The sequence below is a fragment of the Vipera berus genome, assembly GCF_964194415.1.
Source record: "Vipera berus genome assembly, chromosome: Z".
NCBI lineage: Eukaryota > Metazoa > Chordata > Lepidosauria > Squamata > Viperidae > Vipera > Vipera berus.
The window spans coordinates 129,471,316-129,483,543 of NC_138205.1; the positions used below are offsets into that span (position 1 = coordinate 129,471,316).

At 42.5% G+C, this 12,228-nt stretch overlaps 1 protein-coding gene across 10 annotated transcripts in view; it reads right to left on the reverse strand.

Moving 5' to 3' along the window:
• The window catches only part of OBSCN (obscurin, cytoskeletal calmodulin and titin-interacting RhoGEF), a 246,317-nt gene that overhangs the window by 140,235 nt on the left and 93,854 nt on the right, over positions 1-12,228 (reverse strand). For 9 of the 10 annotated variants that reach the window (XR_014028536.1, XM_081344177.1, XM_081344174.1 and 6 more), the window contains 6 exons: positions 10,240-10,506; positions 8,446-8,709; positions 6,900-7,160; positions 4,374-4,640; positions 2,429-2,695; positions 552-818 (listed from right to left, as the gene is read on the reverse strand). Coding sequence is in view for 9 of the 10 variants with exons in the window: in XM_081344177.1 (XP_081200303.1) it covers positions 552-818; positions 2,429-2,695; positions 4,374-4,640; positions 6,900-7,160; positions 8,446-8,709; positions 10,240-10,506 (1,593 nt within the window). In the remaining variant the exon portion in view is untranslated. The remainder of the gene's footprint in view (positions 1-551; positions 819-2,428; positions 2,696-4,373; positions 4,641-6,899; positions 7,161-8,445; positions 8,710-10,239; positions 10,507-12,228) is intronic. The other variant, XM_081344175.1, reaches the window with a different exon arrangement.

Here is a 12,228-nt window from a genome sequence, read left to right on the forward strand (position 1 = left end):
TTCTTTCATTAAGTGGCAGTTCCCAACGATTTCTGAAAAATAGAAGCTGGGAAAAATTGGTTGTACAGGACCAATGGATACTTGATACTTAAATTTAGTAGCTGGAGCAGTGAAGAGTTGTGCAGTGAGCCGGAGCACACTGAGTTGTGGTTGATTAGTTGAAGAGAGCTGGCCACTGGGTGAGGCAATCTGCACTGTGATTGGTTGCTGTGAGTGAAAAGGGGACGTTTCCTTGTTTCCCGCCTTTTTTCTTCTGTGCGCCCTTTTGTGCTCTGTAATTTTACCTCATGATGTTCCTGCTCTGTCGAGTTACCTCATGATGCTCCTCTTTGCCTGACTATCTATATATACTCTCTCTCTCTCTCTCTCTCTCTCTCTCTCTCTCTCTCTCTCTCTCTCTCTCTCTGTGTGTGTGTGTGTGTGTGTGTGTGTGTGTATTGGTGGAAAACATATTTACTTATATAAAACTAGAAGTTCCTTCCAGCCTTTCTGACTCCATTTGGACACCGGCTGTGCAATTCCCTGACAGAACCCCTTTAAAAAACGCATACCTTGCACGGATAACATGGCAGATGTGGTTTGGTCTCCAACGATGCACGAATACTCTCCGCTGTCTTCGGGTTCCAAGTTAAGAATGAGCAACTCATGGATGCCCCCATTCTGTCTGATGTCATATTTGGGACTAGCGTGAATTCTTGCACTGTCTTTGCGCCACTCTGCTGGGGCTTTGGGGAGGGTCACCTCACAGCAAAATCTGGCCGTGCTGCCCTCATCTGCTTTCTCACCCTTCAGCCGCTGCATGAATTCTGGCTTGAGGGCTGCAGGGGTCAAAATGAATGGGAGAAAATTTTTTAAAAATTACATTTTTTATTAAGTGACAGTTTCCACTAATTTCTGAAAAATAGAAGCCTGGGAAAAATTGGTTTTATAGGACCAATGGAAACTTATATGTTCCAGGAAGTAAGAAATGATTAGTGACAAAATATTGTTCATTTCTCAAAGATGCTTTTTCAGGAGGCAACTGGACTTTCTTGTTTTCCATTGAAGACATTTTGCTTCTCATCCAAGAAGCTTCTTCAGCTCTGACTGGATGGTGGGGAATGGAAGGATTGATACTCCTACAGACAGCTGGTCATTTGCATCCTTTTAGAGGGTCCTTGGGGCCATTTGGAGGTTTAATCTGTGTCCTCAGGGTCACCCGAGTGGTGGAAATGGGTGTGGAGCCTTCTTGGAACTGGCTCCACATCCATTGGCACTACATGACCAGGGGGATGCAGGAACGGTCATAAGTGTGAACAACGGTCTTAAGTCAGTTTGTTCAGTGCTGTTGTAACTTTGAATGGTCATTAAATGAGCTATCTTTGAGCTATCAGGCCTGGACTGAGGGTTTTTAACGATTTTAAATTGGGATTTTAATTCTTGGGGCCATATTTAATTTTATTTTATTTTAACTTAATTTTATACTTTATTGTTTTTAAATTTTGCCCTGTAAACTGCCCTGAGTCCTTCAGGAATAGGGCGGTATACAAATTGAATTAATAAATAAATAAAATGAACTGTTATGACTCGTGGACTACCTGTATATCAAATTCACTGATTAATAAAATAGTTTCTCCCCCTCTTTCTATGTATTAACAAAATTAGGGGGAGTTCTCAACTTACAGAACATTTATTTAGCAACCATTCAAATTTACAATAGCAAATTTGTGCTTATAATTATTGCATCATCCCTATGATCATATAATCAAAATTTGGGTGCTTGACAATTGGCATGTATTCACAATGGTTGCACTGTCCTAGGGTCACGTGATCACCATTTGTGAACTTCCCAACGGGCTTCTGATGAGCAGTCAATGGGAGAAGCCGGGTTCACTTAATGAATGCATTATTCACAGTAAAAATAGTCCTAAAAATGTGCATAAATCACTTAACAACTGCTTCATTTAGCAACAGAAAATCTAGGGCCAATTGTGGTCATAAGTCGGGGACTCTTTGTAGAGTATGAATCTTTTCAGATATTTAAATTTAGTAGCTGGAGCAGTGAAGAGTTGTGCAGCGAGCCAGAGCACACTGAGTTGTGGTTGATTAGTTGAAGAGAGCTGGCCACTGGGTGAGGCAATCTGCACTGTGATTGGTTGCTATGACTGAAAAGGGGACGTTTCCTTGTTTCCCACCTTTTTTCTTCTGTGCGCCCTTTTGTGCTCTGTAATTTTACCTCATGATGTTCCTGCTGTGTCGATTTACCTCATGATGCTCCTCTTTGCCTGACTATCTATATATACTCTGTGTGTGTGTGTGTGTGTGTGTGTGTGTGTTGGTGGAAAACATATTTACTTATATAAAACTAGAAGTTCCTTCCAGCCTTTCTGACTCCATTTGGACACCATCTGTGCAATTCCCTGACAGAACCCCTTTAAAAAACGCATACCTTGCACGGATAACATGGCAGATGTGGTTTGGTCTCCAACAATGCATGAATACTCTCCGCTGTCTTCGGGTTCCAAGTTAAGAATGAGTAACTCATGGATGCCCCCATTCTGTCTGATGTCATATTTGGGACTAGCATGAATTCTTGCACTGTCTTTGCGCCACTCTGCTGGGGCTTTGGGGAGGGTCACCTCACAGCAAAATCTGGCCGTGCTGCCCTCATCTGCTTTCTCACCCTTCAGCCTCTGCGTGAATTCTGGCTTGAGGGCTGCAGGGGTCAAAACGAGTGGGAGAAAATTTTTTACAAATACATTTTTTTATTAAGTGACAATTCCCACCAATTTCTGAAAAATAGAAGCCTGGGAAAAACTGTTTGTACAGGACCAATGGATACTTGTATGTTCCAGGAAGTAAAATACGTTTAAGATTAAACATTGATCATTTCATAAACATTCTTGAAAGGGATAGACCTAAGATGAAAAAGGTGAAATGCATATCTATATCTATATATTTATCTGTACCTATACCTATATCTATATCTAGCTAGCTTGCTATCTAGCTATCCGTATGTATGTATATAAATCGTCTTATCATCTCTGTCACATTTTATTTTTTTTCACTTGCTCATTTGAATTTGAATTTTCATATGAAGAATATTCATATTCTTCACATAAAGAATTTCATATCTATGAATGTATATTTTTTATCACATGAAAATTACACATATGAATGAGCAAAATGAAAAAATTTAAATGTAACAGGGACAATAGGTATGTTAGTTGTCTTATGCATGCTCCCTTATGGATCTCTTAAAATATAGGGTGGGGTCCACAGAAGTTGTTAGAATTAAAAGTGTGAAACTTAGTAACTGAGACAACACAATAGAGTAAGATGTTTCAGACTTTAAAAAATATGTTATAAAACCTGAATTTTTTACAATCAGGTTTAAAGAAGTTTACATTAAGTTTAAAGGGGTTGTTTGCACACGTTATATTACGATTAAAACTAAAAAGTCAGTATCTCTCTCTATCCATCTATCTATCTATCTATCTATCTATCTATCTATCTATCTATCTATCTATCTATCTATCTATCTATCTAATTTTTCCCCTTTACTTGCACAATTAATTTAGATTCCTCCAATGTTTTGTTTTGTAATGATCATTAGACATGAGCAAACATAATCATAGTAAAAGATGATAAAAAGTTGTGGGATCCTTGGTGCTCTCTGAGCTTGGTTGTTTTCTTGCAGACATTTCATGACCCAACTAGGTAACATCATCAGTACTAGAAGCGGGGTGGTAGTGGAGGAGGAGGAGGACTGTGGGGTCCTTGCTGCTCGCTGAGCTCAGTAGTTTTCTTGCAGATGTTTCATTATAGACACTAGACCAACAATCAAGAAGTAAACAATACCCCAATAAAGGAATTACAAACTCAAACAAGCAAGCTAACAGTAAACAATAGCCTAATCAAGGAGCCACCAAGAACATTCCCACCAACTCTAGCAGTGCAACCCCCTTATATAATATAGAAAGAGATCAAACCTCATTCCCTTCTATACCTGATGACCTTACCTAGCTGGATCATGAAATATCTACAAGAAAACAACCAGGCTCAGAGTACACTAAGGACCCAAAAGTTCACCTCCTCCACCTAGAAAACGGGAGGTTGGGAGTTCTAGTCCCACTTTACCTATGAAAGCTGGCTGGGTGAATTTGAGCCAATCACCAGGAGACTGGGAGTGAAAATCAGCTGGGAGACTTTGGGCCAAGCATCAGGAGACTGGGAGGTCTTGTCTTGCTTTAGCCATGAAAACCAGCTGGCTGACTTTATGCCAAGCAACGGGAGACAATGAATTCTAACCCTGCTTTAGGCTTGACTGCTGGCTGGGTGACTTTGAGCCCAATACCAGGTGACAGTTCTAGTCTGATTCAAAAAATTCATACCTTGCACAGATAACGTGGCAGATGTGGTTTGGTCTCCAACGCTGCACGAATACTCTCCACTGTCTTCGGGTTCCAAGTTATGAATGAGTAAGTCACGGATGCCACCATCCTGTCTGATGTCATATTTGGGACTAGCACAGATTCTTGCACCATCTTTGCGCCACTCTGCTGCGGCTTTAGGCACGGTCACCTCACAGCGTAGTCTGACTGTGCTGCCCTCCTCTGCTTTCTCATCCTTCAGCCGCTGTGTGAATTCTGGCTGGAGGGCTGTGAAGTCAAAAGGAACAGGCGTAAGTAAAACATTTGACCCTTCTTCCATTAAGTGAAATTCTGAGCAATTTCATAAACATAGAAGCTTGTGAATAAAGATTCTAAAGCAGCTATCCTCAACCTTTGCAGCTCAACAGCCTGGCTGGTAGTGGGGGAGGCGACTTTCTGAATAGGCCATGGCTTAGTCTGCTGGCGGTTCATGTTCTACTGGACCAATGAACATTTGACGTCCCAAGTAAAAATTGGCAGTGACAAAACATTATTCAATAACAGAATAACAGAGATGGAAGGGACTTGGAGGCCTTCTAGCCCAATCCCCTGCTCAAGCAAGACACCCTATACCATTCCAGACAAATATTATCCAATCTCTTCTTGAAAACTTCCAGTGTTGGAGCATGCACAACTTCTGAAGGGAAGTCCTTCCACTGGTTCTAACTGTCGGGAAATTCCTCCTTAGTTCTAGGTTGCTTCTCTCTTTGATTAGTTTCCATGTGTTGCTTCTTGTCCTGCCTTCAGGTGCTTTGGAGAATAGCTTGACTCCCTCCTTCTTTGTGGCAGTCCCTCAAATATGGAAGACCACTATCATGTCACCCCTAGTCCTTCTCTTCATTAAATGAGACGTACTCAATCCCAGCAACTGTTCCTTATATGTTTTAGCCTCCGGTCCCCCAATCATCTTTGTTGCTCTTCTCTGTATTCTTTCTAGAGTCTCAACATCTTTTTTACATCGTGGTGACCAAAACCGGATGCAGTATTGTAAGTGTGGTCTTAATAAGGCATTGTAAAGCTGTGCTAATACTTCATGTGGTCTTGATTCCATCCCTCTGTCAATGCAGCCTAGGAATGCATTGGCTTTTTTGGCTGCTGCCACACACTGCTGACTCCTTTTCAAGTGATTGTCCACTAGGACTCCAAGATCCCTCTCTCACAGGTACTAGTATTGAACCAGGTACCACCTATTCTATACCTGTCCATTTGGTTTTTCTTGCTTAAATGTAGAATCTTACTTTTCATTTTGTTAGATAAGGTCCAGTGTCCAAGTCTGTCAACATCTGTCTGTATCATGAGCCTATGACTATTCCAGTCAGCTTGGTGTCATCTGCTAATTTGTTGAGATCCCCTTTTACCCTCCCATCTAAGTCATTGATGAAGATATTGAAGAGTACTAGGCCTAAAACAGAGTCTTGGGGTACTCTACTGCATACTTTCCTCCATGTAGATGCAGTTCTATTGAGGACTACACATTGAGTGCGGTTGGTCAGCCAGTTACGAATCCATCTGGTGGTGATGCTGTCTATCCCATATTTTTCTAGCTTACCAAGAAGAAGATTATGGTCTACTTTATCAAATGCCTTACTAAAGTCCAAATAAATTCTATCCACAGCATTTCACTGATCCACTAATTTTATCACATAGCCAAAGAATGCAGTAACATTTTTTATGACATGCTGTGTTTTTAAGAAACCCCTGTTGACTTCCAGTTATGACTTTGCTTGCTTCTAGGTGTTTGCAGATTGCTTGCTTGTTTATTTTTTCCAGGATTAATACCTGGGAAGATCCTGAAAAAAATAATCAAGCAACCAATCTGTGAACAACTAGAGACATGCAAAGTTATAACCAGAAGCCAACATCGGTTTGTCAAAAGCAGATCATGCCAGACAAATCTTATTACATTCTTTGACAAAATGACCAAAGTTTTGTCTAAGAAAATGCAGATTAAAATTTAAATCTTCCTCTGCCAATTCTGCGCACTTAATACAGGTAGTCCACGACTCATGACCACAATTGAGCCCAAAATTTCTGTTGCTAAGTGAGACATTTAAGTGAATTTTGCCCCATTTTACGACCTATCTTGTCACAGTTGTTAAGTGAGTAACACGGCTGTTAAGTGAATCAATGGATTTCCCATTGACTTTGCTTGTCAGAAGATCTCCGTGACACTGCAATCGTCATAAATATGAGTCAATTGCTAAGCGGCTGAATTTTGATCATGTGACCCATGGGGATGCTGCATTGGTCGTAAGTGTGAATAACGGTCATTTTTCAGTGTGCAGTTTTGTAACTTTGAATAGTCACTAAATGAACTGTTGTAAGTTGAGCACTACCTGTACAGAAAAGCTAAGGGAGAAACAGATCTGTATGTCAATAAAGTCTAGAATAAACCCCTTAAAATATTCCCTTTTTAGTTTTAATAAGAGCTGCAGAATTCCTTATCTATTTATTTATTATCTATCAATAAATTTGTGCACATTTTACCTTTAACTGTCAAAACAGCTGAAGTTTTCTGGTCTCCACAAATACAGGTGTAATGTCCAGCATCCTCAACTTCTAAACTGCTGATCACCAACTTTGCAACAGCCGCTTCCTGTCTGAATTGGTATTTGTCCCCTTTTAATTTGTTTCCTTCCTTCGTCCATTCCACGGGAGCAGCTTTGGTGAGTTCACAATGCAACGTGGCCGTTTCATTTTCGGTGGCTGACACATCCTTCAGTTCCTGTTTGAATTGGGGAGGTAGGGCTGTAGGACATAAGAGGAGGGTATGAAAATTGTCCAGGAGTAGATGGTTAGGTCAGAGGTAGGGAAGAGGAATTGGGGTGAGAGCAAAATAGGATATGTACTCTCCTTCCTCCCTGTATATTTCTTTTCCTTCCTGCCTCTCACCCTTGCTGTTGCCTTTCCTTCCTCCCTCCCAACCGCCTTTTCCTTCCTTCCTTCCTTCCTGTTTGACTTCCTGCCTTCATTCTTTCCTTCCCTCCCCTCCTCCCTTCCTTTTTCCCTCCCAACCTCCCTGTCACTTTTCCTTCCTTCCTTCCTTCCTTCCTTCCTTCCTTCCTTCCTTCCTTTTCCTTCCTTCCTTCCTTCCTTCCTTCTTCCCTCCCTCCCTGTCTTCCTTCCTTCTTCCCTCCCTCCCTCCCTTCCTTCCTTCCTTCCTTCCTTCCTTCCTGTTTGACTTCCTGCCTTCATTCTTTCCTTCCCTCCCCTCCTCCCTTCCTTTTTCCCTCCCAACCTCCCTGTCACTTTTCCTTCCTTCCTTCCTTTTCCTTCCTTCCTTCCTTCCTTCCTTCCTTCCTTCCTTCCTTCCTTCCTTCCTTCCTTCCTTTCCTCTTTTCACATTGTTATTCCTCTTCCTTCTTTTCATTTCTTTATATTTTCTTTCCTTCCTTCCTTTTCTTCTGTTCTACAGTACAGGATTGGATTAGAAGACATCCAAGGTCCCTTCCAACTCTCTTGTTCTAGAAGAGGGGTCCCCAACCCCCGGGCCGTGGACCAATACTAGTCTGCAACAGGGCAACCACTGGTCCACACAAACAAGCAAAGCCCCATTCGTGGGATGCAGGCAGCACACAAAATCACGCACCCTCCGGTCTGCAGAAAAACCTTTCTCCACAGAAGCAGTCCCTGGTGCCCAAAAGGTTGGGGACCTCTGTTCTAGAATATCTCAGACTTATGTTTTTGAGCACACACAAAGATCATGGAGGACAACTCAGGAGCCTTTGGCCTTCACCATCAGCTTTAATAAACAACTGTGTCAAGAGAGAGCCATACGATGTTCAGATCTTGGACATTTTCTCACTTCTGATTCTCCATTGGAAAATGTAAGGGTTTCCTAGAACCATATCTGAGAACCATTGTTCTAGAACTAAAGACCAATACTGGCAACACAATGGGAAGAAGAAAGGTTTCCAGTGAAAGGGAGGCAGACTGTGAAAGACAAACCACAGACTGACATCCACAAACAAGACCAAAAAAAAAAAAGAAAAACAGATTTGCCAAATACCAAACTCAAGATAGGTTGACTTACCACAGACTGCCAGAGCCCCCGTCGTTTTATAATCACCACAGACACAGGAGTATTCTCCTGCATCTCCAAGATCAAGGTTGTGGATCACACACTCTACCACAGGGCCTTCCTGCTTCAGACTGTATTTGTCATTTGCACGCAGTGTCTTGTGTTTCTTTTTCCACTCCACCGTAGCTGTTTTTGTCAGCTCGCACCGGAGAGCAACGTTTCCACCTTCTGAAGCTTCTTGGTCCTGCAGACCTTTCTTGAACCTCGCAGGGATGGCTAGAGTGGTTCAGAAGGAAGAAAGCAGGTGAATACCCAGATGTTGAAGAAAAGGATCCATTTTGGGGCCCCATGGATCATTCTCCCCCTTTCCTTTCACGTTCTGTTAGCCATAAATATCGGCAAGATCCATTAGTTTGGGCTGTCTTCTAGAAGACCTCCAAGATCCCTTCCAAATCTGTTACAGGTAGTCCTCAATTTACAACAGTTCACTTAGTGACCATTCAAAATTACAATGGCACTAAAAAAAAGTGATTTATGACCATTTTTCAGACATAGGACGGTTGCAGCATCCCCACGGTCACGTGATCAAATTCACACATTTGGCAACTGACTCGTATTTACTAACACAGTTGTTAAGTGAAGCTACTTCCCCATTGACTTTGCTTGTCAGTCTCAAAAGGGGAATCCCATGACCCTTGGACATGACAACCGTCGTAAATACGAGTCAGTTTCCCAGCATCTGAATTTTGATCACGTGACCGTGGGGATGCTGCAATGATCGCTAAGTATGAAAAAGGGTTGTAAGTCACTCTTTTCAGTGCCATTGTAACTCTGAATGGTCACTAAATGAATGGCTGTAAGTCAAGGACTACTTACAATGAGGCATTACGTGTTGATGGGGATACTAGAGTTCAAATCTTTGCACAACCCTTGTCTTTAGCAGGTTTGAACCGGTTCTTATCGGAATTCATATTCCTCATAGGCAGCCTGCTGTGTTACTTCAAAGAACTAGAAACATCAAAGACACTCCTAGTTACCAAAATTGCTGAAAGGGGCCTCCCATGAGCAACAAATTGTAAAATGGCATCAGATACAACGGTCATCTGGAACTTCTAAGCAAATTCCTTCACCATTCTCTGCCTGGAGGATCCATGGCAAATGAATGAATATTATCTGTACTTTATATTATTGTGAAATATAAGGATATTTCTTAGCTGTGGGGTCCTTGGTCCTCTCTTGCAGATGTTTCATGACCAAACTAGGTAATATGATCAGTGCTAGAAGGGAGTGGGTCTAGCAAACCCCATTCCCTTCCTGAACTGATGATGTTATGTAGTTAGGTCATAAAACATTTGCAAGAAAGCCTCCGAACTTAGAGAGCATCAAGCACCCTACAGTTCTTCTCCTTCTCCTTCTCCTCCTCTCCACAAGCCCCACTCTCTACTAGCACTGATTATGTAACCTAGAAGGAATTTGCTTAGAAGTTCTCCTTCTCCCTCCCTCCCTCCCTCCCTCCCTCCCTCCCTCCCTCCTCCCTGCAAACCCAACCCTTTGAGCATTGATGACATTACCTAGTTGGGTCATGAAATGTCTGTAAGAAAGCCACCAAGCTCAGAGAGCACCAAATACTCCACAGTTCAACCCCAAGCTACGGATATTCTCTTCTATTAATCTTACTCAGCCTCCAAGCGCTGTAAAGATCTTTTGACCTCTTTCTTACATCTAAGACGACCAGAAGAAACCTAGAAGTCCTCCTCATTTTACATCTATCTGATATTACTATTGGAAACAAAACGTTTTATGTACCATTCACCCTTAAGAAAGCTGAAGTCTTCGAATCGCCAACAGTGCAACTGTAATCCCCAGTATCAGCCAGTTGCAAGTGGTGGACCACCAGTTCAGCAACCACACCTTCCAGTTTCATTTCGTATTTGTCGCTGGGCTTCAGAACCTCGCTGCCCTTCCACCACTTCACAAGGGCAGGAGTTTTGGTCAGTTCACACTGCAGAGTGGCGGTGCCATCTTCGGCAGCCTCGAGGTTCTTCAGGTCGACTTTGAAACGTGGCGGTAAGGCTGGAGAGAGTAAAGAGGACATTTGAGGTCATTCATCATCCCAGCTGGAATAAATCCTCGAGATTCCTCTTAAGGGTTATGTGTAGAATCACTTACAGGTAGTCCTCGACTTACGACCACAATGAAGGCCCAAAATTTCCATTGCTAAGCAAGACAGTTGTTAAGTGAGTTCTGCCCCATTCGGTGACCTTCCTTGCTGCAGTTGTTAAGTGAATCCCTGCAGTTGTTAAGCTAGCCACGTGGTTGCTAAGTGAATCTGGCTTCCCCACTGTTACAAGGTCGCAAAAGGCAATCACATGACCCTGAGACAAGAAACCATCATAAATATGAACCGGTTGCCAAGCAATTAAATTTTGATCATGAGATCATTGCGATGCTGCAACAGTGTGAAAGTGTGAAAAATGGTCATCAGTCAGTTTCTTGCAGTGCCTTTGTAACTTTGAATGGTCACTAAACAAATGGTTATAAGTCAAGGACTATCTGTACTCTCCTAATCCAACCATAGACATAATTTTTCCGGCTTTTCCAGTAAAATGGTGCAATTAAATGGACTAGATCAGTGTTTCTCAACCTTGGAAAATTTAATATGGGTAAACTTGAGCACCCAGAATTCCCTGGGGTGGATGCAGGGCTAGATAATCTTAACAGTCCTCTTATAACTCTAGGATCCGAACTGAAATTTAAAAGAATGGGAGATCAGGATGTAACAGAAAGCAATAGATGGAGGAAAAAAAGAAACCCTGTGGGGTTTCGCACTGTGGACTGTTTCCAAAAGTGGTCTAAAACTCTAAAGAGGCCCCGAAGATTGTGCTTAGTGCTCTCTGGGCTTGCAGATGTTTCATGACTCATGATCAGTCCGACACTGATCACTTACCACTCATCACTAGGTAACTGACGATGTTACCTAGCTGGGTCATGAAATGTCTTCAAGAAAACCATCAAGCTCAGAGAGCACCAAGAATCCCACAATTTTCTTCCTCTTTCCTCCTCCTCCTCTCCGCAAACCCCATTCCCTTCCAGTACTGATGATATTCCCTAGATGGGTCATGAAATGTCTGCAAAAAAAAACAATCCAGCTCAGCGAGCATCAAGGACCCCACAATTCATCCCTGAGCTACAGATATTCCCGAAGAATATCACCAACACGTCCTTTTCATCAGAAAAAGAAAGAAAGGTGTTCTGTTCCAGCCTACGACCGGCCCTGTTTGAATGTCAGGGACAACCCCTTTTTATAGTCAACAGGTTGGAAAAACCCAACCAAATTTATTTACAAAGAAATCAAAAGTTCAAACAAGAGTTAAACAGGAATAACAGACCAGGACTCTAGCAGAAGATCTTCAAATGGTTGCCTTCAGCAACCAGCACCTCCCACACCTTCCCCTTTTATCAGCAGTCCCAAGGCGTGGCTTCTCATTGCCTTCTCCTCCTCTCACTGAGTTGCCTCATGGCCTTTCTCTGTTCTACTCTGCTGGAATGCCTCCTGCTCCTAGCATCCCTGAATAGATCCAGCTGTGAATCATCTATGTCCAATACCTCGTGCTCACACGGCTGAGTCTGATGAGGAACATGACGGGAGAGGCCAGGCTGAGAGTCCTGCAGTGCATCAGAGTCTCCCTCTGACACCAAAGTCTCTCTAAACCCCTCCTCCTCCTCCTCTTCAGAATCATCAGACTCAGCTGCCGGTATCACAGGCTGACGCTGAATCAAAACAAGAGGTGTCAT